Below are 19,750 nucleotides of genomic sequence, written 5' to 3' on the forward strand. Positions count from 1 at the left end.
GTATGGTCAGGTTGCCTACACCAAAATGGTCAACATGATCAGCAAGGTTATAATAACTTTAATTAAAATAATTTATTCTGTACTTAGGTCCTTTTCAGGGCACTTGTACACGTCCCAAATATAGCTTGCCCTACCACCACTTCGGGACAACATAATGGGCTGGTGCTGAGAAGAAGTGGCGGAAGAAACTCAGTCACCTTAATTTGTCAACTTTTTAATTATCAGTGTGAACAGTATGATCAATGTTCAAGCCAGGCTATTTTGTGAACCTACCTCCATAGTTTCGGAGACGACATATAGCCCTAACTGACGTCTGAAATATTTTCAGGCTATAGCCACAATCCGTACAACGGAGTAATTTGCAACGATATTATTTTAGCCACTGGTGTCTTCTCTTCGAAGGAACTATGGAAGTTGTCTAAAGGTACGTCCATTTTGATTTATTTAACTCATACTAACGCGATCGCATTTAGTAATAACGTTTTGAATTAACACTCAGCATCTTTGATACGAATAGCTTTTTTAAACTTATTGCGAAAGGTCATGAAGTTCACTATCGTCGTGCGTGTCGTTGGATTCCATAAAAATATTGTCATAATGTATCTTTTATAAAAATGTAGATGATTTTTAATATTTTAGAGTTAAAATTTTAGTCACCTCCTACCCAAGCCACAGTACACACAAGCTCTACGTATTATGTGATATTTGTACTTTAATATTTTTATTATTTAGAAAACCGGGACAAAAACTATCCTATGTCCTTTCCCGAGACTCTTAACTATCTCTATACCAAGTTTCATGAAATTCAGTTCAGTATTTAGGCGTGAAGTAACAGACAGACAGAGTTCTATATCATTTATAATATTAGTAGAGATTAACCACGTTTTTGGCCCGACAATTCGCAACCATATTTGGCCCAAAAACATGACAACCGCGTGAATATTGCCCATTAATTTGCATCGTTCGGTTTGGCGCTGGCACCTAGTTTTCACTTTGGTTGTACACACAATGGAAAGGTTTACAGAAGAACGGGTTGCGGAATATATGGTCGTGTTCAGTTGGATTTAGAAAAAATATTATTAGAGTCAAAAACATTAAAGTATTTTTCCTTCATTCCAATCGAATTATCACCTTTTCTGTTATTAAATTCAATGGCATTACTATATCCGTGTGCTGAATGCTGCGTGTTTTACTGTGAATTTGTTGGCATGAGAAATTTTGTGGTGGCTATGACAGAATAATCAAAGATAAATTAGAATTAAGACCCTTTTCTAGGATCATTAAGACTGATCTTTTTCCAATATCTTTGTAGTCTCCTGACCTCTTGTGGATCCACTATGCTAAGCATTGCACATACCCACATTGGGGGAGGCCTATGTTCAACAGTGGACGTGCTGTGGTTGAAATCATGATGATGATGATAACACAGGCCCTAGTTGGCCCATTTTTGGGCGGCTGTGATGTGCCCACAACCTTTTTGAGGTCTTAATCCGCAACCCAAACCTAACTAGATATAAATAATTCTACCTCTTCTCACAGCAATGATCTCTTTCAGCGTCAATCCTCCAAGAGACGGGGTCAGAGTCACCCAGCGGGTCCGGCGGCGGCATAAAACTGGAGTCCGGGTACTACTGCGGCGGGTACAACAGTCCAGCGCCGCCCGCCTTCGAGCCGCCGGCGGAGAGAGCCACGCCGTCCATGATCGTCGGGCCTTGCTTCAGTGAGTACTGTAAAGTCTGGTCGCCGAGCACGTAGAATTTTGTCCAATGACCTATCCTTATCGCTCGCGCGTAATTATATTGCTGTCGCGACTGTGCGACGGGCGGAAGCAGTGAGTGTGCGAGCGCGACAGCAATATAATTACGCGCGAGCGATAGGGATAGGTAGCTTGGGGTCTTTGGACAAAATTCTACGTGATCGATGACCAGACTATAGTTAGTTAGTACTCAGTCCGGCGGCGGTGTAAGACTGGAGTCCGGGTACTGCCGGTTACAGCCCGGCGCCGCCCGCCTTCGACCCGCCGCGGAGAGAGCTACGCCGTCCATGATCGTTGGACCTTGTTTGAGTAAGTACAGTACTTAACAGTACGTAACAGAAATCTTTAAAAATAAATAATCGTCCTTCGACCCTATCCAATGTTTACCCTATTTTTATGAATATTTACATTTGTCTTAATATAAGTAGCTTTATTTAATACTAAACATGTTGTGTACGCTGATTTTAGATCTCTGTTTAGTTATTTAATATTTTGTTCATTTTATGGCTATGCAATTGACAGTGATCTGTTTGTGTACCTTTTTTAAATAAATAAATAAACTACCTACAGTAGTATAAGGCCTGGTTTAGACACAGTACAAATGTACAGGAACCACCCAGAAACCGCGCGGTTATTATGCGTATCTGAACCAGTCTAATGTTTAACCGTTTGGGTTCCTGCGGTAGTGGTATGTAACAGAGCTGTCATGGTATCTCGCTGACGTCTGTCGTGACAAAAATACACTTCCGCACCGTTCTACTGCCTATCTGTAATACACCATACAAAGTACCACTAGTTTTTCAATGTTCAGTTTAATGTTATTAGTACTTATCTATTGGTATAGATGATGGTAAAGACAGCTGTAGGTTCACTCGATGTCACATCAACCTACCACAATCTTAACTTTACACATTACATTTTACTCTAGATTCTGAACTTTACACCTTTAAGTTTAGATTTAAAATCAATCAACAACAACATAGACTATATTGATGTGCCACATCTGTCACGTCACGTGTTCTGACCCACCCGAGCCGGCCCACGGTGCGCCCGCGCCGATATAAATACGCGCTATAATTAGCGCCGGTTAATTGGGTTACTTTTGTTGACTGGCAGTTAATTGAAATGTTACTAAGTCACCGGCCTTAAGGCACACGACTTTTAGACTGGCATGAGATCTCCATGGAGGTAAAGAGATCTAATAACTTAAAAAAGTCGAAGTAAGGTGGGAATCGAACCCAAAATCCTTAATTGGTCAGCTACTGCTTTTACCTCTGAGCTATTTTAGTGAGGTAAGTATTAGTGTGAGATGCAACTCTTAAACGGCATAAATGACTATGGAGAGTCAGATTATAATTTTCTAGACTTTTTTGGAGAATTATGTAAAAAATACATTCTCTCAGAGAATTACATCCAAATACATCCAAGAGTCCTCTGCAAGTTTGGTAATTCTGAAGGCTACAGACAGTTAGGTACTTTGGTTTTCCTGCGAATCTTCTCACTTCTGATTCGATCACGATCACTTACTAATAGTTCTAAACAAATGTTTCTCGTTTACAGACATCCCGCACAGCTCAGCAGGTCTCAGCGTCGCTCAGTCCCCGCTGGTTCCTTCTAACACCATATTCTACCAGCACGCGCCGCCGCCCACCGACACGCATCCCACAGGTAATGTCTTTTCTTCTTTTTCTTTTCAGCCAAATGACGTCCACTGCTGGACAAATAAAGCAATATTTATTTGAAGTTCGTATCATACATACACCTGCTTCAGACGCAGAGGTCCCAGGTTCGATTCCCAGTGGGGGTAGATTTTTCTGTTCGGTTTGGTTGGTGGTAGGGTTTGTATTATTGTGTTCCGGCAGTTAGAGGTAAGATAGCCAGTTCCTCCGTGGTTGAGGATTCCGAGTGAAAAGCTCGCTTCCACCTTCGGCCTGATCGTCACTTACCATCAGGTGAGATACAGGCCAAGAGCTTCCTTGTTGTGGATAAAAAAACCATACTAAAATACCTATTCGTTATAAACTAATAGCGTGGGAAGTCTACCCACAAGTTGAACCGACGACCTCATAAAGGTAGCAGCTGAAACGCACTGGATGCAGGCCGCTGCCAACTGGTCAATATGAATCATTCGGAGAGGCCTGTGTTCAGCAGTCGATGTCATGTGGCTGAAATAACGATAAAATCTATCGCACTAACATTAACCCTGAAGGAATTTGAACCCACGAAACCTGGTTATAATCTGATATGTGAACTACCAGGCCAAGTGCTCATACTAAATGGAACCCTGTTCCCTTGCAGCATCAGACCAGCTGACCAGCCAGCACTCGAGCGGGAAGTACGACGGCGCGCCGCAGGACTCGCTGGACTTCGTCACGTTCGTCTGCCAGGAGCCCTCGGCGGATGTGCAGCAGTTACAGGTGAGGGTTGATGAAATAGTCCAGTTTGAGACATCTAGTACAAGAATCCTCTAAAAAATTAAATGCAAGCTTTCAAGAGGAGAGCGTATCTTTACCTTAAAGGCCGGCAACGCACCTGTAACGCCCCTGGGTCTGCGGGTGTCTATGGGCGACGGTAATCACTTACCATCAGGTGATCCGTCTGCTCGTTTGCCTCCTATCACATAAAAAAAAAAAAAATTAAATATGCAAGAAAAGCTGTCCTAGACATAAACAATTTGGTATAACTTCATTTCTACTTTCGTCATTGGAAGGCATTAGGAAGGATAAATAAGTAATAATTAACACGCAGATATGTGAGTGGTGCAGCTCTAATGGGCTTCAGTAATTTATAATGTGAAGGTATGGCATCAATTTTAGAAACAGAGCTATCAATAGAAATTGGCCAATAGGAAGTAACAGTTTTTTAATTTACCTTTACCAGTTTTTATTGGCATCGACTTACTTAGTCGCCGTCTATAATAGAGATTTGCTGTAGCGTTTTGTTGACGACTCAAGACCTGGTTTAAGCTGCTAGCTCTAGCATAACATTTAATGATTATTCACCATGTTATCATCAGTGATACCTATACCATAGTAACGCTTGAATATTTGAATTACCAAAGCTGACACTCATACCGCTTGTTGATAGCTAGTCTAGCATTATTAATAATCTACACTCACGCTATACACTCAGCACTGGCCCATTTATTGTCCTGAAGCAGTGGTAGGGTTAATACTGGGACGTGTAAAAGTGCTTTTTTTAAGTCTATTTACAGAAATAAATGAGTTTTAATACTCTATCTTTAAGAACTCGTATATTGCTGCTTGCAGGTCCACAGTCTATCCCGGAGTCCGAAGCCCGCCTACTTCAGCAGCACGATGCTGCCGCCGCCGCCGCTGCCGCCCATGGCGCGACCCGTCGCCATTATCAGGTCAACAGGTGAGCTGACGAAGGTTCACGCGGACTTCTACAAATACGTCAATGATCTACCTATTCATCATCATCATCATCATCATTTCAGCCACAGGACGTCCACTGCTGAACATAGGCCTTTTTTTTTTCGTCGGGAAGTGCTTTGCGCATACCCACTGGTCTATGGGGACGGCCAGTGGGTTATATGGGACTCTCCCCGCCTACCCACTAAAGGCGGGGCCTACCCACTAAAACCCGACGGTTTCCACCAGAGCCCAACGAAACGGAGCCGCGAGTTATTGTCCTGGTTGGACATTCGTCCGCAGCTCCGCCTCAGGCTAGAGGCTCGCTCGTGAGCAAGGAACCCCCAATCTCCTCATCCAGTTGTTTTTTATAGAAGTTTTCTCCTCGCGGCCCTGGTACAACAGGACCCCCGGCACGCCGTAGCGGGTTACGGTCTGCTCTATGCCGATATGCCATAGGACGCCCACTGCTCAACATAGGCCTCTCTTTCCATGTTGATCGATTGGTAGCGGCCTGCGTCCAGCGCTTCCCTGCTACCTTTATGATGTCGGTCCACCTTGTCCACCCAGATTCTTCATTTCACATTAGAAAGAAAGAAAGAAAGAAACATTTATTACGATGAACATCACTTAGTTAAGGACAGAGAACGTATACAGAAAAAAATACAGAAGAAGCACATAAAATATATTACAAGAAAATAAAAAGTGAACTGAGCAGTGCTATCCTGTCGCAACAGCGATGCCCATCGCAATGGGACTTCACTCATATACACTCGCGAGCAAAAGTATGGAATCACCCCATTCGTTTTGAGTAATCTTTGTAGCTAAACGACTATGAAGATTAAATTAAAAATGGTACCAGTTTAAAGGTTACTTTACAAACTTTAACTTGATACCATAAACGCATAGATAGTCATTGAGTTCTTCAGATCGTTGGGAACAAAACACAAGAGGGTGATTCCATACTTTTGCTCGTAAGTATATTAATAGCGATCTCAAGAAAACTCCTAACTTAAAACAGATGTAATGTTTCCAGCAAGCGAGATGGTGGGCAGCGGCGGCGGGTCGCCGGCGTCGCCGGAGGTGCGCTCGCCGCCGGCGTCGCCGCGCCGCCGCTCGCCGCACGCCTACCGCGCCGACTGCCACCCGCCGATATCGCACTTCAACCACTTCCACGCGCAGCCGCAGCAGGTACGATACAACCCCGCTTGCCTCTCCCTATGGCCTCGCTGGGCACTTTGGTCAGTTGTTCAACGCCCTGCGATCGAGGGTATCCCATTCATTCAGCTCTCATAAAAAGTTTTACCAGTAACGCGATTATCACACTGCACCGCGCTCCGCCGCGGTACGCGGGACGATAGATTTAATCAGTATATGCAAGTACCTCAGTTTGTATAGAAAACACGCGCGGCACAACACACTGACAACGCGTTTGCGCGCGGGATTCGTTATAATTATGTCGCCACGCGGACCGCGGCGGAGCGCGGTGCAGTGTGATAATCGCCTAACCTGTGAATACTAACGGTTGTAGGTAGCCGCAGAAAAGTTTATTTTCCGTTTTCCCTCTTTTTTCAGGAAAAATCTTATCCTTGATCCTTAAAGAAACATAGTGTACATAATTTTGTTCGTATTGTCCGGGGATCCTTTACATCACCTCTGGCAAAATAATACAAATCACTAGCCCAGGTGGTCGACAAAGTATCCATTAATAGACTGTTTCTAAGCGCCTCTAGTATCCTTAACTTTCACGCCCTCATAAGCAAAACCCAAGACGATGAAAAACTTCAAACAAATAGTGCCAAGTAAAGAAAGATAAAAAGGATACAATATGGTCTACTTACTCGTAGTACCGTATCTTGGTTACATCAAAGTTCAACGCTCCAAAGAATCTGGAAATTTATAGACTCAACGGGACTAAGCAGTGAACTCAGCTGCCACAATAGATCAAACCTGGTCGAGCTGGCGCAAATGAAGGCTCAAAAACAACAATAAATAAACAATACATCAAAGTTACAAACCAAATTAATTTAATTTAATTTTCTTTATTAGGAAAACATACAGCTTATATTATGATACATGTAGAATAAAAATAATAAGTCTTACACAAGCCTATGAGTTTTCACTGATAATTTAAAATTGAAAAGACAGATTCACAATACTTAATTATCTAACTTAAACATTTATAAACCACTAGCTTTCCGCCCGCGGCTTCGCCCGCGTGGAATTTTGTCTGTCACAGAAAAACTTTATCGCGCGCGTCCCTGTTTCAAAAACCGGGATAAAAACTATCCTATGTTCTTTCCCGGGACTCAAACTATCTCTATGCCAAATTTCATCAAAATCGGTTGCGAGGTTTAAGCGGGAAAGCGTAACAGACAGACAGACAGACAGAGTTACTTTCGCATTTATAATATTAGTTGGGATGAACCATATTAATGAAGCTCATTGACAAAACTTATTATTTCCAAAAAGATTTCATGTTATTATTTCCTTCCCAGGTATTCGCGAGCTACGGCTCGCTAGGCGGCGTGGGGTTAGGCGGCGTGAGCGGCGGCGCGGGCGGCGTAGGCGCCGGCGGGGCGGGCGGCGGCGGCGTGTCGCCACCCGGCGGGCTCGGGCTGTATGCTCCTAGGGCGTCTACTAGGGCACCTCCTAGGTGAGTGTTAAGGCAGAACAGTGTAAATATTCAAGTTGAAGAAGAAACTATAATTTTGTTGCTCATCGCTCCCTTTGCACTAAAAGGAAGTATATTTTTATCGTTAACTTACGTCTAAAATTTTGAGCTTTTCGTTGTGAGTCCAATGACAGTTAACGTTCTGACTTAATTCAGCCTTCATTAAATGAGTTTTTTGAGGGTTAACTATGCTTAATGACTAGAGGCAACTAACGGACAGATTAAGTACCTGGAGGCAGTGCAGGACTGCAAATCCTTGAGGTCTTTGAGGACGTTCTTTAATTGAAATTACAAGAGACAGAAATAGGAATATTAGCCCTAGACAAAACGTGGCAGTTGTAGTTTCGAAATCCCTTCACGGAGCAAAATAAAAAAAAACCTCTGCAGCGAAGAACATGAGAAATTACAATTGTCACGTTGTCTGGGGAGGCTGATCTTTCAACTCTTCTGGCCAGTGCTACAGCGTGCGGCGTGAACGCTAAATCTTTGGTAGTTTATCATCATCATCATTTCATCCACGGAACGTCCAGTGTCCACTGCTGAACATAGGCCTCCCCCAATAATTTCCTTGGTTGGTAGTGCTCCCTTACCAATCGTGCGAGACCAAATAACCATGATGATAAGGTTTTCACATCAACTTTTCTCCAGATGGAACGCTCCCTTCACAAGCCTGGAAGACGAGTTCAACATAATGACGGCGCCATCAGGCCCCGACCACGTGGTGCTGCTCGACGACGGTGAGTATCACCTGTATGAGAACCGCCTGATGCCAGGTGAGGACCGACGACCGACGGTGGGTGGGGACGATAAGTGTGAATTTTATTTTATTTTTATTTTTCTTTATTCAGAATCTTTTTGTGATTAAACTTTTTGAGACGATTCTTTTGTCTATTCCTCTTTGATCACCCAGTGAACTCCAAGCGACATTTTGGTGTTCTTTGATCACCCATGGATAAGAATTCCACTTTGATCACTTAGTTAGGTGATCGTATCCATGGGTGATCAAAGGACACTAAAGTGTCGCCTAGAATCTCGTCGATCAAATCCATGTGATCAAAGTGGAATAGACCGATTCTTTTTGTGATAAAACTTTTTCTGATAAACTTATGTGATTTAAAGATATGAATAGTAAATTTTTGGCTTCAGACGGTGTGAAAAAATCAATCCCGATTTTACTTAAACTTTATTTACCTGATTTTCTATGTTATTATTTTTTGTTAAGAGCCATTTTACATTTTCGTGCAAATTTCTAAGATTTTGGAAGCATGAATTACTATCTTAAGCAACACCCAGATATTATTGAATAACTGCGAAAGATAGGTCAATCCTTAGTGTTGACCATTAATGAAACGGATTTACTAAAACTCTTTTGCTTAATTCTCAGTGCCCCATCTCCCACAACCATTTTACGGAAAAATTGCCGCAGACTCAATTTCAAAGTCCTGTATCTATTATTTATGCTCATATAATAAGCTTAAAAATATATAGTAATCATCGGACATATATTCTTGTTGTCCATTAATGAAATGGATTCTTGAATTTCACTACCATTATTGAGTAAAATTTAAAAATAATTTGGCAAATTTGAAGATTAACGTCACATTTTGATCGTGGTTTTTGGTTTAAAAACACAGCAATAACTGCAATAAAAGTATCCCAAAATAAAGAATATGCATTGTAGAATAGATTTCTACAGTTATTGTTTAAATATTAGTAACCACTTTGTCAAAATATTGATGTGAATATCAGTATAAATTACAATACGCAAGCCGACATCGATTAGTATGGCGCGAGCGCCCGTCAAAGCAGGACCTGTGTCACTTTTCCCGCCATGACGTTTACGTGCGTTCGTGTCGTGAAACGGTGATTTATACGGCGACCAAATACATTTGATACTATGCCGAGAGGTCCCTGTTTCAAGTCGGCCGTTTGGTGTAGTGGTTCGAAACGGACTAATATGCCGAGAGGTCCCGGGTTAAATTCCCGGCCGAGCAGAAACTGAAAGGATGAATTTTTTTGACGGGTCTAGGTGTAACTATGTATATTATGTATGTATTTAATTTAATAAATAAATTATTAAAAAAAAGTATGTAAGTGGTATACTTATCTGTTACGGTTAATGTGATAAATTAAAAATTATGAATAATCGCTGGTTATTATGAATAATTACCGACAGGCGAGGTAAAAGTGATAAATTAATCACATTTATCAGTGATTATTTTATCATGTAATCTTAATACTAACAAATATCATAAAAGAGAACACCGGCTCGTGTACAGCGCTCATGTACAGCCTCACATTTTGAACGTTTTGATATCATTTATTAATATAATTTGGCATAGTGAGTTTGGACTGTTTTTTGCGTTACGTTACTTTCCCATAATGCCTATAAAACATTGTTTTGATTTAAAGTGAAAAATAAGTTAAGGAGCGGCGGGGGTGGCCCTTTTTAGATTTATACACACATAAATGATCTCATATTAATCACATTTACCAAATCATGAGGTAATTATTCATAATAACCGGCGATTATTCATAATTTTCACATTTATCATATTTACCGTAACATTTATATTTTATGCATAATTAATTTATTAACTTCTAAAATATATTTTATATCCTATTAATAGATGAAGTGCTTCGTATTTTAATAAAATTATTACCTGACTAGGTTAAAAAGGTGTAGAATGTTATTTTGGAGATAACTTGCTTCCATAGAGAGAGATCCTAGCTAAGTAATGCGCTGAGTTCGAAACTCAGTGTCGCATTAGAAATTCACACACACAAAGAAATCAAAATATTATGTGCTCATTATCCACTCTGGTATTAGTATTTAACGTTCGAATAATCTTTAGTACTATGCAAGCAATGTAAACTGTTTACATTATGACGTCGCTGCTGTCATCATTGCTTTCACAAGCAATATGTTCTGTTTTTGGGCATATTGTTGCGACACCGGCTCAAGGCTCAAGGGGGCGGCTCTTGTCACATCTCCCTTAAGTTTCTGTGATCTGTGCTTGCTTCGAAATTGATGTCAATTAAATATTCCTTAGAGCTTTTGATTTAAATTATTTTTTTATTTTGACACGTGTTTGAAAAATCAAGGTCAGATTGCAAGAAAACGTAACATTGCAACTCGCAATGTCTCAACATTGATGAGGAGATTCCATTGTAAAGTCTGTATTCGTTCCTAGGATTCCCCTAATACCATCAAATTAAAGAGAATTCAAGAGAGTGCAGTTTCCCATCTCATGCTTAGGGGCCACGGTTTAAAATAGCGTGGTTGCATAGAGCCTACAACGGGCAACCACGTGTGCTGCTCATACTAATTTTCGATACAAAAGCAAGTGTTGGCGCCCTCACGAGTTTTAGCGGAGTGCCATATGGTAGCGGGAGTAGACTTAGGGGAAATCTATGCTTCTCCGACGGCCAGTTGTATGTAGCATGCTCCAGAGTATGCGCACAATTCTGGTCAACGCTAGGGATGGATAAGTGTCGCTGTCGCTGGCGACAGGGTCTTCTTGTTCAGGGTTCATGGCGTAGGTCTCAGGCAAAATGAAATCCACTCGTAGAAATTAATAAACTCAGTGTATTCACGAGAATAATTACACACAGCACTAGAGTCGTATCGGAACTGAGTGAACCAACGGTTTTGCGATAGGAACGTCCGACCCGAGTGATAGTTGAACACAGACTGCCTAGTACTGCTGTGCTGTACTGTAAAGTTTCATCAAAATCTGTTCAGTAGTTTTTGCGTGAAAGAGTAACAAACATCCAGACATCCATTCAAACTTTCGTATTTATAATATTAGTAAGACTAGTAAGAAGTAAGATAGTTAGATGAAATATTTTAGTTATTTGTTTAATAATTATTATTATTATTTATTTATTTATTTCTTAGCTCTGTCTGATAATGGATCTGGAGGAGTTGCAATGGCCACCTCCATTGCAACTCCGTAACAAAACAATAGAACCCCATGGAGTTTGGGCTTGTGTGATTCGCCTTGACGAATACTTCGTCCCTATATGATATCCAGGGTCCGATGATAGAGCTGTAAGAGGGCATTTTTTTTCACTATGTGACTGTCTTTATTTTGTACTTAATATATATTTTACATATTATACCTATTCGTGTTTCATTATTATTAATCGAAATATAAAAATTTTTGAAAGATTACATAAACTCTATTAAAATTTTAAATTAATTTATCAAGTTTTTACCTTATTCTACCTTAATATTAATAACTTATATCAAGTCTTAATACGGTCACGGCTCAAGATTTTTTTGTCCATTTCGGCGTTCTTTTTACTCTTTTTACGTTGCGTTGACAGTTTGTACCTAAATTCGCGCGGAACTTTTTTGTGAAATGGCTCTTAAATTTTTCGAGTTAGAGAAGTAGGTATTAGATTCAAATTAAACACTTATCGTTTCCACTCTATCAATATTATTTATTTATTTAAATAAATTTACCAATTTACTTATTCTATAATATTAAGGTACATTGTATTAAAGATTTCGGACTATATCATATTTTATTAGCGTTACTCATAACACAAACGATACTATACAGTGTGTCCGGGCATGTAGTGATCAAACTTTAAGGGCGTAATCTATTGACAATTTTATCGATGAAAATACTTCAAATTTGGGGCCTGACCCATATCTCGAAAAATTACATCGATTTAAGTTTTTAATTTTTAGTTTACACCTCTTCTTTAAAAAACAAGTGAAAGCGTGGGTAGCTTCACATTAATAGGCAAATATTTTATATCATGCAATAGCCAATAAAATTATCTATTAGTAGAAGAAGAAAGCAGACACAAGTTTCATACATTTTATAGGAGTAAGAATGGATTCAATTAGAAAAATACATTACTTTTTTCAGTTCTTTTTCAGTTATTTTCCAACACAAGAAAAACCAGGTCGTTAAGGTATGTTTTATTTGCATTGTATTATTAGTATTTGAGCTATTCTACAAAACGAATGTAAATTTATTAGTCTATGTCTATTAGTTTCGACGCAATTGTTGAACAAAGATACCCCTTCCCAGCGGTTTCCATAGTAATCGGAATAGGTTGTGTGATTCTTTCAGGCAGTGCATTTTCGCATGTCGCGTGCGCTATGGAAACCGCTGGGAAGGGGTATCTTTGTTCAACAATTACGTCGAAACTAATAGACGTAGACTAATAAATTTACATTCGTTTTGTAGAATAGCTCAAATACTAAAAATACAATGCAAATAAAACATACCTTAACGACCTGGTTTTTCTTGTGTTGGAAAATAACTGAAAAAGAAGTGAAAAAAGTAATGTATTTTTCTAATTAAATCCATTCTTACTCCCATAAAATGTATGAAACTTGTGTCTGCTTCCTTCTTCTACTAATAGATAATTTTATTGGCTATCGCATGATATAAAATATTTGCCTATTAATGTTAAGATACCCACGCTTTCACTTGTTTTTTAAAGAAGAGGTGTAAACTAAAAATTAAAAACTTAAATCGATGTAATTTTTCGAGGAATGGGTCAGGCCCCAAATTTGAAGTATTTTCATCGATAAAATTGTCCATAGATTACGCCCTTAAAGTTTGATCACTACATGCCCGGACACACTGTATATACCTCTTCCCAGCGGTTTCCATAGTAATCGGAATAGGTTGTGTGATTCTTTCAGGCAGTGCATTTTCGCATGTCGCGTGCGCTATGGAAACCGCTGGGAAGGGGTATCTTTGTTCAACAATTATGTCAAAACTAATAGACGTAGACTAATAAATTTACATTCGTTTTGTAGAATAGCTCAAATACTAATAATACAATGCAAATAAAACATACCTTGACGACCTGGTTTTTCTTGTGTTGGAAAATAACTGAAAAAGAAGTGAAAAAAGTAATGTATTTTTCTAATTAAATCCATTCTTACTCCCATAAAATGTATGAAACTTGTGTCTGCTATCTTCTTCTATTAATAGATCATTTTATTGGCTATCGCATGATGCAAAATATTTGCCTATTAATGTTAAGCTACCCACGCTTTCACTTGTTTTTTAAAGAAGAGGTGTAAACTAAAAATTAAAAACTTAAATCGATGTAATTTTTCGAGAAATGGGTCAGGCCCCAAATTTGAAGTATTTTCATCGATAAAATTGTCCATAGATTACGCCCTTAAAGTTTGATCACTACATGCCCGGACACACTGTATAATATTTTCCCTAGTGTTTTTAGTAGGTAATTTAAGTCCTGCATGAGGCTGATGAGTTCTGTTCGATTCATAAATTGTCCTCTAGTTCTTACTACTACTTTAAAGTGCTCAACTCTGTTCGTATAGTTGTAATACGTGAAATTTTGTAGTTGATGTGCTAGTTGTTACAACCGCAATCCCCTCAACAGAACGCTTCTTCCAATCGAGCGTGATCACGTCCGAAGCGACTGCGATGGACACAGCCACCTCCGTCGGTCCCGTGGTGGAGCCCGACGACATTGCGCCTGATAAACAGGCTCCCGATCTTCATTCCCCGTGATGCTCGCCCCCCGCGCCCGGCCCGAAGGACCACGAGCCCGGGGCAACGTACCAGGAGCCCGGGGCAACGTACCAGGAGCCGGGGGCGACGTACAAGGAGCCGGGGGCGACCGACAAGGATTCAGACAAGGGGTGCGCGGGGGCGACTGTGCTGCGGTGGACGCCGGCGCCGTTGCCGCACTGGCGGCCGGTCTCGCATCGGACTGTGTGATTTTGATTTCAATTTCAAATTCAATTCGACGTCTTCGCACCGTCTGAATCTGGATTAAGCAAACGTATTGTTATTTTGCCTACTCTAATTTCATCTTGGCCCAAAGGTTAACTGGAGGAGAACGCCATACGGCATCAAGTTCAACTTTTGTACCTTGTTCAATGTGCAAATAGGGTGCGATTTCCGACTGTAAGCAAAGTAATAAAAACAATCTGCCAAAAAAAATTGCTTTTGGCGCATAAGAGGTACCTAATATATTTCAAAATATTGAATAGGTAATTAATTTTCTATGTCACCACTTGCTGTAAAATCTAGCTTGAAAATACTTTGAACAATGCATTATAATTTCATTTATGTTTTTATTTTAATTCAGACGATCTGTAGACGTTAACAGCTTCGATTAGTGGAATTTTTAATCGTGAAAAAGCGATAAGTAATTTGAAATCTACTTATAATTTTGTGGCATATAATAATTTACTGGTCATATTGTTTAAGCTATGTAGCAATATTTATGTTACAGGCGATGTTTTTAAACTTTTTGGTGGTGGTAATTTAGTATTCAATTTTTGTAATGGCGGCGAATAAGCTAGGAGGGGGCTAAATGTAAATATAATTAGTATAAAATGGTCGAGGCGTCGGCAACGTAGTTGAACAATTTTTAGTGTTATTGGTCGCCTGCAGTTCCCAAATTTTCTTTTAAAAGTTACCGAAATTATGTACAAGAACTCTATTAAAATTTCTTCATGGATAACTTCCAAGTTATTTCGCCAGAGGCGCTAGCGGACTCTTGCACCTAGTGACTTTGCCCTGTCGGCTTTTCAAAGCGCCATCTACCAATGACATAGGAACTACAGACCACCAATATCGCTACCATTACTACATTTAAGGCGGTAACAAAATACAATACAATACTCCAACGATAAATATGTAAAAATAATGCTACGAAAAATTAAAAAAACAACATAATTATATTCTAATATTTTTATAGAATATAAAAGTATGATATGATCAAGCCTTCCAGTAATTTAGTGAAGTTAATGAAAATTCAGCTTGTAGCTATTATTTTGCTGGGCTGTAAGACAGGAAAGCGGAATAAACAAAATGCTTCCAGGACAAGCGTCAAAATAATAATTATTTGACGAAAGTGTGATATTATAAGTTGTTTTCGTTTCGTTGTTGTGTGTTTTGTATTGAAGATAGAATAAGCGGTATTAGAATACTTTTTTTTAATTTATTGAACGAATATTTAAGAAAGACGAGCCTTGCTTAAGAGATTAGTTTAGTTGTATTATTAGTGGCCATGAGATTGCGGATTACTGTTGTTTTGGTTCGACTATTTATTTATTACAGACAATGCAACATCGACGTACGCACAAATTTTAGATAATGGCAACTAATGCACAAAATATGTATGACTTATTATGATAATAAGTTTTAAGAACATTCATATGATCTCAAAACAGTTGCATAATGATTAAGATTTGCGACAGCGGATCGAAAACCACAGTAATTCGTCGTGTAGTTCGACAATCTTCGTCGAGGGACATTTTATAGGTGCCTTTCATAAGAATAAAGTAACGTACTTTTAGAGACTTGTAAATTGTAGTGTTCTTTTAATAAATCCATCCGCTCATACCTGTAACTTTGCAATTCATTAATACCTACCTAAACTTAAGATGATGTATTGTTTTCTGTAACCAAATTAAAGTTAAGCAACTACAGTTAAGGTCTAATGTAAAGTATTTTGGTTACAGAATTAAAGTCGATACTATTCTTTATCTACGAAATCCTAGTGATTTATTGTACTTAATTAATTTCAGTCATTTTTTGCGTACCGTGGCCATACGAGAAAAGCTAGTCATTAGAGTTACAATGTAAATTTAATATAACTTAAAATGAAAAAATATTTACATTATATTACCCCTTACGCTTATTAGTAAGGGGTTGAACCTAAAATTGTGGCCAAATTACACTTAATAAAATCCAAATATATATACACGATTTTTAATAGGTCTAGATGTATAAGTACTTAGTAATATAAGTTTGTAGTGACAATATGATGAAGAATGTAATGTGACAGCTCGGGAAATTTCGAGCAACGAAAGAAGAGTCTTAGTAATTGTCAAGTTTACTCACACGATGATTTAATTTACTATCTGTAACTATGTTTCTTATGAACATATTGGACGCTGTCACATTTATCATTTTGTAACACTATTAAACTTTTATTTACGTAGAAGAGATTTAATTTAAAACAATATTCAGGCTTTTCTTCTCATACATTTTATCAATATGTATTCTTTTTGTTACCGTTACCAAATTCTTTTGATGCCTTAAATTACTTTTGTAAATTAGAAAAATAGGATGATAGGTAACGTAGCAATAAATGACAAGCAATAATTATAAATCTAATTATAAAGAAAACAGCTTTAGTGAAGCTAGAGATTGGTACTGAGAGTAGTTTGATCCTATATTCATAACAATTGACTTGCAGAATATTTTTTCTGTAGAAGAAATGTGGCTGAACTGACTGGGTTATATAAATTGGAATTAAAATTAGAAGATCAGTTTGGTACAATATAACATAGCTAATCACAAAACAAAAACTATATTAGAACATAAAATACAGCTGTAATAGTTCAACTAGGCAGAAAGGCGGGAATTAGTCAATTGCTAGCTATAGACATTAGAGGATATAAAACAGTTAGAAGAGATAATAGAAATGTCACTTATGGCTTGTTGACTACATTGATTCGGGAAACCTACACAACTTTGACGTATTGTAAAATCTGAACGAGGTGACTTTGTCGAGTCGGTATGGAATATAATATTGGTGACGAATTTAAACGCTCATTGGTGCCGAAAATTCTAGACTGTGATTCAATTGTTCATTCTGAACGTGTCTTATATTGAAATAGTTGTTTTGTATGATTGGCAATACGCACGGCTAGTGCTATGAGAACACTGTATTACTACAGAGAGGGACAGAACATGTTGTATGAAATGCATTTGTTATTATTGTAATAAAGATTTGTATCCATAAATAAATGTAAAGCAAAGAGGTGTAATTTAACTTTTATTTTATTAACAGCATTCGTAGTTTTGGTAGTAGTTTATTAATAGCTTTGCTATGATTTTTGCGTGTAAGGGACAAATAGAACAATTTTCGAATACAACGCAGTTCAATAACTAAAATGCCTATGCACGTTTTTCTATGTGTCTCTTTACATGCATGATTAATTACTTTTGATTAGCACCACTGTTACGATATGGAGTAATATTGAAAGCCTAAACATTATGTGCCTTAGATACAACAATATTGTATGATATTTATGATGCGTTCTATACAACGTGCTAACTAGAAATAAAGATAAACGTTATTTTGAAAGCCTGGAACTTGGATAATTGTCTTCATTGTTAGTGTTTATTTCAGCGAAGGCTTGCGTGTGGATCTTTCAAGATTTTCTATCACCCAGCACTCTTCCTGAAGCTATCTTTATTTCCCCCCTTGTAATTTGACCTATAAAATTTAGATTTTCTTTCAAATCCCGTTAATTTTTCAAAATTATGAGAAACTGGGCACCTAACAGTCTGGAAATTGATTTCGAATCCAGAGTATATTACAATTATAACCCTCATCTAATGTTTATTCTACAATTAAGTAACGCTTTAAAGCGTAGTTTGCTGAAAATATTAATACTTCTTACTATATTGTATAATTTTAGTAAATACCTACATTATACCCATTTAAGTACCTATTATATACTTTTACTGGCATGTATATCTACTCTACGCCACAATTGAATTAGGCACGCTTTTTATTTGAAATGATTAGTAGATAATCTTTCATTCTCGCATGGCTTTTTACTATTACCGATTGAAAGGTACTATATCTACAATTAAATATGTTTTAATTTCTATTATTTTCTATTCACATATTTATAAAAGTTCTTAATGGAACTCAATCCGTCTTATTATTAAGTTTGTGGATTTCTGAAATTGAAATAACATACATACGTAAATAGAAAATAATTATAAGTATAATTAACCAATAGAAGAATACTCCTAGTTATGAAATTTTAGTTGATTGTACGTGCAATTACAATTAATGTTTTGTTAGCGAATTTATTAATTAATTTTAGTGTACCTACTTGTGTCCATGACCATATTGTTTGTAAATATGTTCCGGAGTGTATTTATAATTTCTATTTGTATAATTTAATAGTAGAAAGCGAATTTATGTACTACGTTCTTTGTAATTTGTCCTTACCGTGCTTTCATATTTTTAAATTTCTTTTTTTACATTTTTATTTGTATTCAAAGTCATAAAGGATCAAATGTACTATTTGGGAAAGGAACACGCGTACCAAATAACATCAGTTATTGAATCGAATAGTTCATTTGATTTAGACATAATAAACTAAAGATAGACTTGTAAAAATGTTATAACATGTATTTTTAACCTATACATAGTAAGATATTTATAGATTTTTAGTCGTTTAATTATTTCGAACGACTTGTTATAAAGAAAATTGGTGCTTAAAGCTTAACAAAAAATGAACGGCATAATAGTGTCGAGTATGTATTGTCATGGGGAGTCGAGCATTATGACATAGCATGCGTTGTTATGCTTGCATTACATGTGGAATTGCTTGTCAGCCAACGTTACATAAAAAACAAATGAGAAAATAATTGACTAATTTTGAAAATAGAAAATCTTGATTAAAAAAATAGAACTTTATTAAAAACACCTCGGTGCAAGGTTAGAGCGTGCAAAAAAGTAGCTTCGAAATAATTTTGTTGTTTGACGATTTAATATTATAAAAATAAACGATTTCACATGTGAATGTAAGCAGTTATAATAATGTAGGTAAACTTTGCTCAATATCGATGAAAACTGAAAGTGTTACAGTTGATGCAATACAAACAAACAAACACACAGTTGAGTTTTATTTAATGAATTAGCCTATTCCAATTTGAATAAATCAAAATGGTTAAAAATGACGTCTACTGCTTCAGCTCGACTGGGATATCCACAACCCCTCTAGGTGCTTCCCGCGACATTCACCAGATCGTCAGTCCACCTAGTGTGAGGCCTACCTACCCACACCATGTCTATGGTGGCTTTTCTGCCCCATCGCATTATTTTTTTTAAATGTGTATTGAAAGCATATATTTTAAAGTTCTATTTTGAAAGGGCGACCAGGTAAGTAGGTAT

At 37.8% G+C, this 19,750-nt stretch overlaps 1 protein-coding gene and 1 long non-coding RNA gene across 2 annotated transcripts in view; both read left to right on the plus strand.

Moving 5' to 3' along the window:
• The window catches only part of LOC135084055 (nuclear factor 1 B-type), a 53,164-nt gene extending 45,511 nt beyond the window's left edge, over positions 1–7,653 (plus strand). The window contains exons 6-12 of the mRNA XM_063978797.1: positions 380–424; positions 1,556–1,720; positions 3,317–3,424; positions 4,055–4,173; positions 5,026–5,134; positions 6,167–6,371; positions 7,629–7,653. Coding sequence (XP_063834867.1) covers positions 380–424; positions 1,556–1,720; positions 3,317–3,424; positions 4,055–4,173; positions 5,026–5,134; positions 6,167–6,371; positions 7,629–7,653 — 776 coding nt within the window. The remainder of the gene's footprint in view (positions 1–379; positions 425–1,555; positions 1,721–3,316; positions 3,425–4,054; positions 4,174–5,025; positions 5,135–6,166; positions 6,372–7,628) is intronic.
• Positions 7,654–7,717: 64 nt separating this feature from the next.
• Positions 7,718–19,471, plus strand: LOC135084237 (uncharacterized). The gene is made up of 3 exons (XR_010259792.1): positions 7,718–7,786; positions 8,453–8,577; positions 14,192–19,471. It is a non-coding gene; the product is annotated as an uncharacterized LOC135084237 (long non-coding RNA).
• The last annotated feature ends 279 nt before the right edge of the window (positions 19,472–19,750 follow it).

This window comes from Ostrinia nubilalis, chromosome 25, assembly GCF_963855985.1.
Source record: "Ostrinia nubilalis chromosome 25, ilOstNubi1.1, whole genome shotgun sequence".
Classification (NCBI taxonomy): domain Eukaryota; kingdom Metazoa; phylum Arthropoda; class Insecta; order Lepidoptera; family Crambidae; genus Ostrinia; species Ostrinia nubilalis.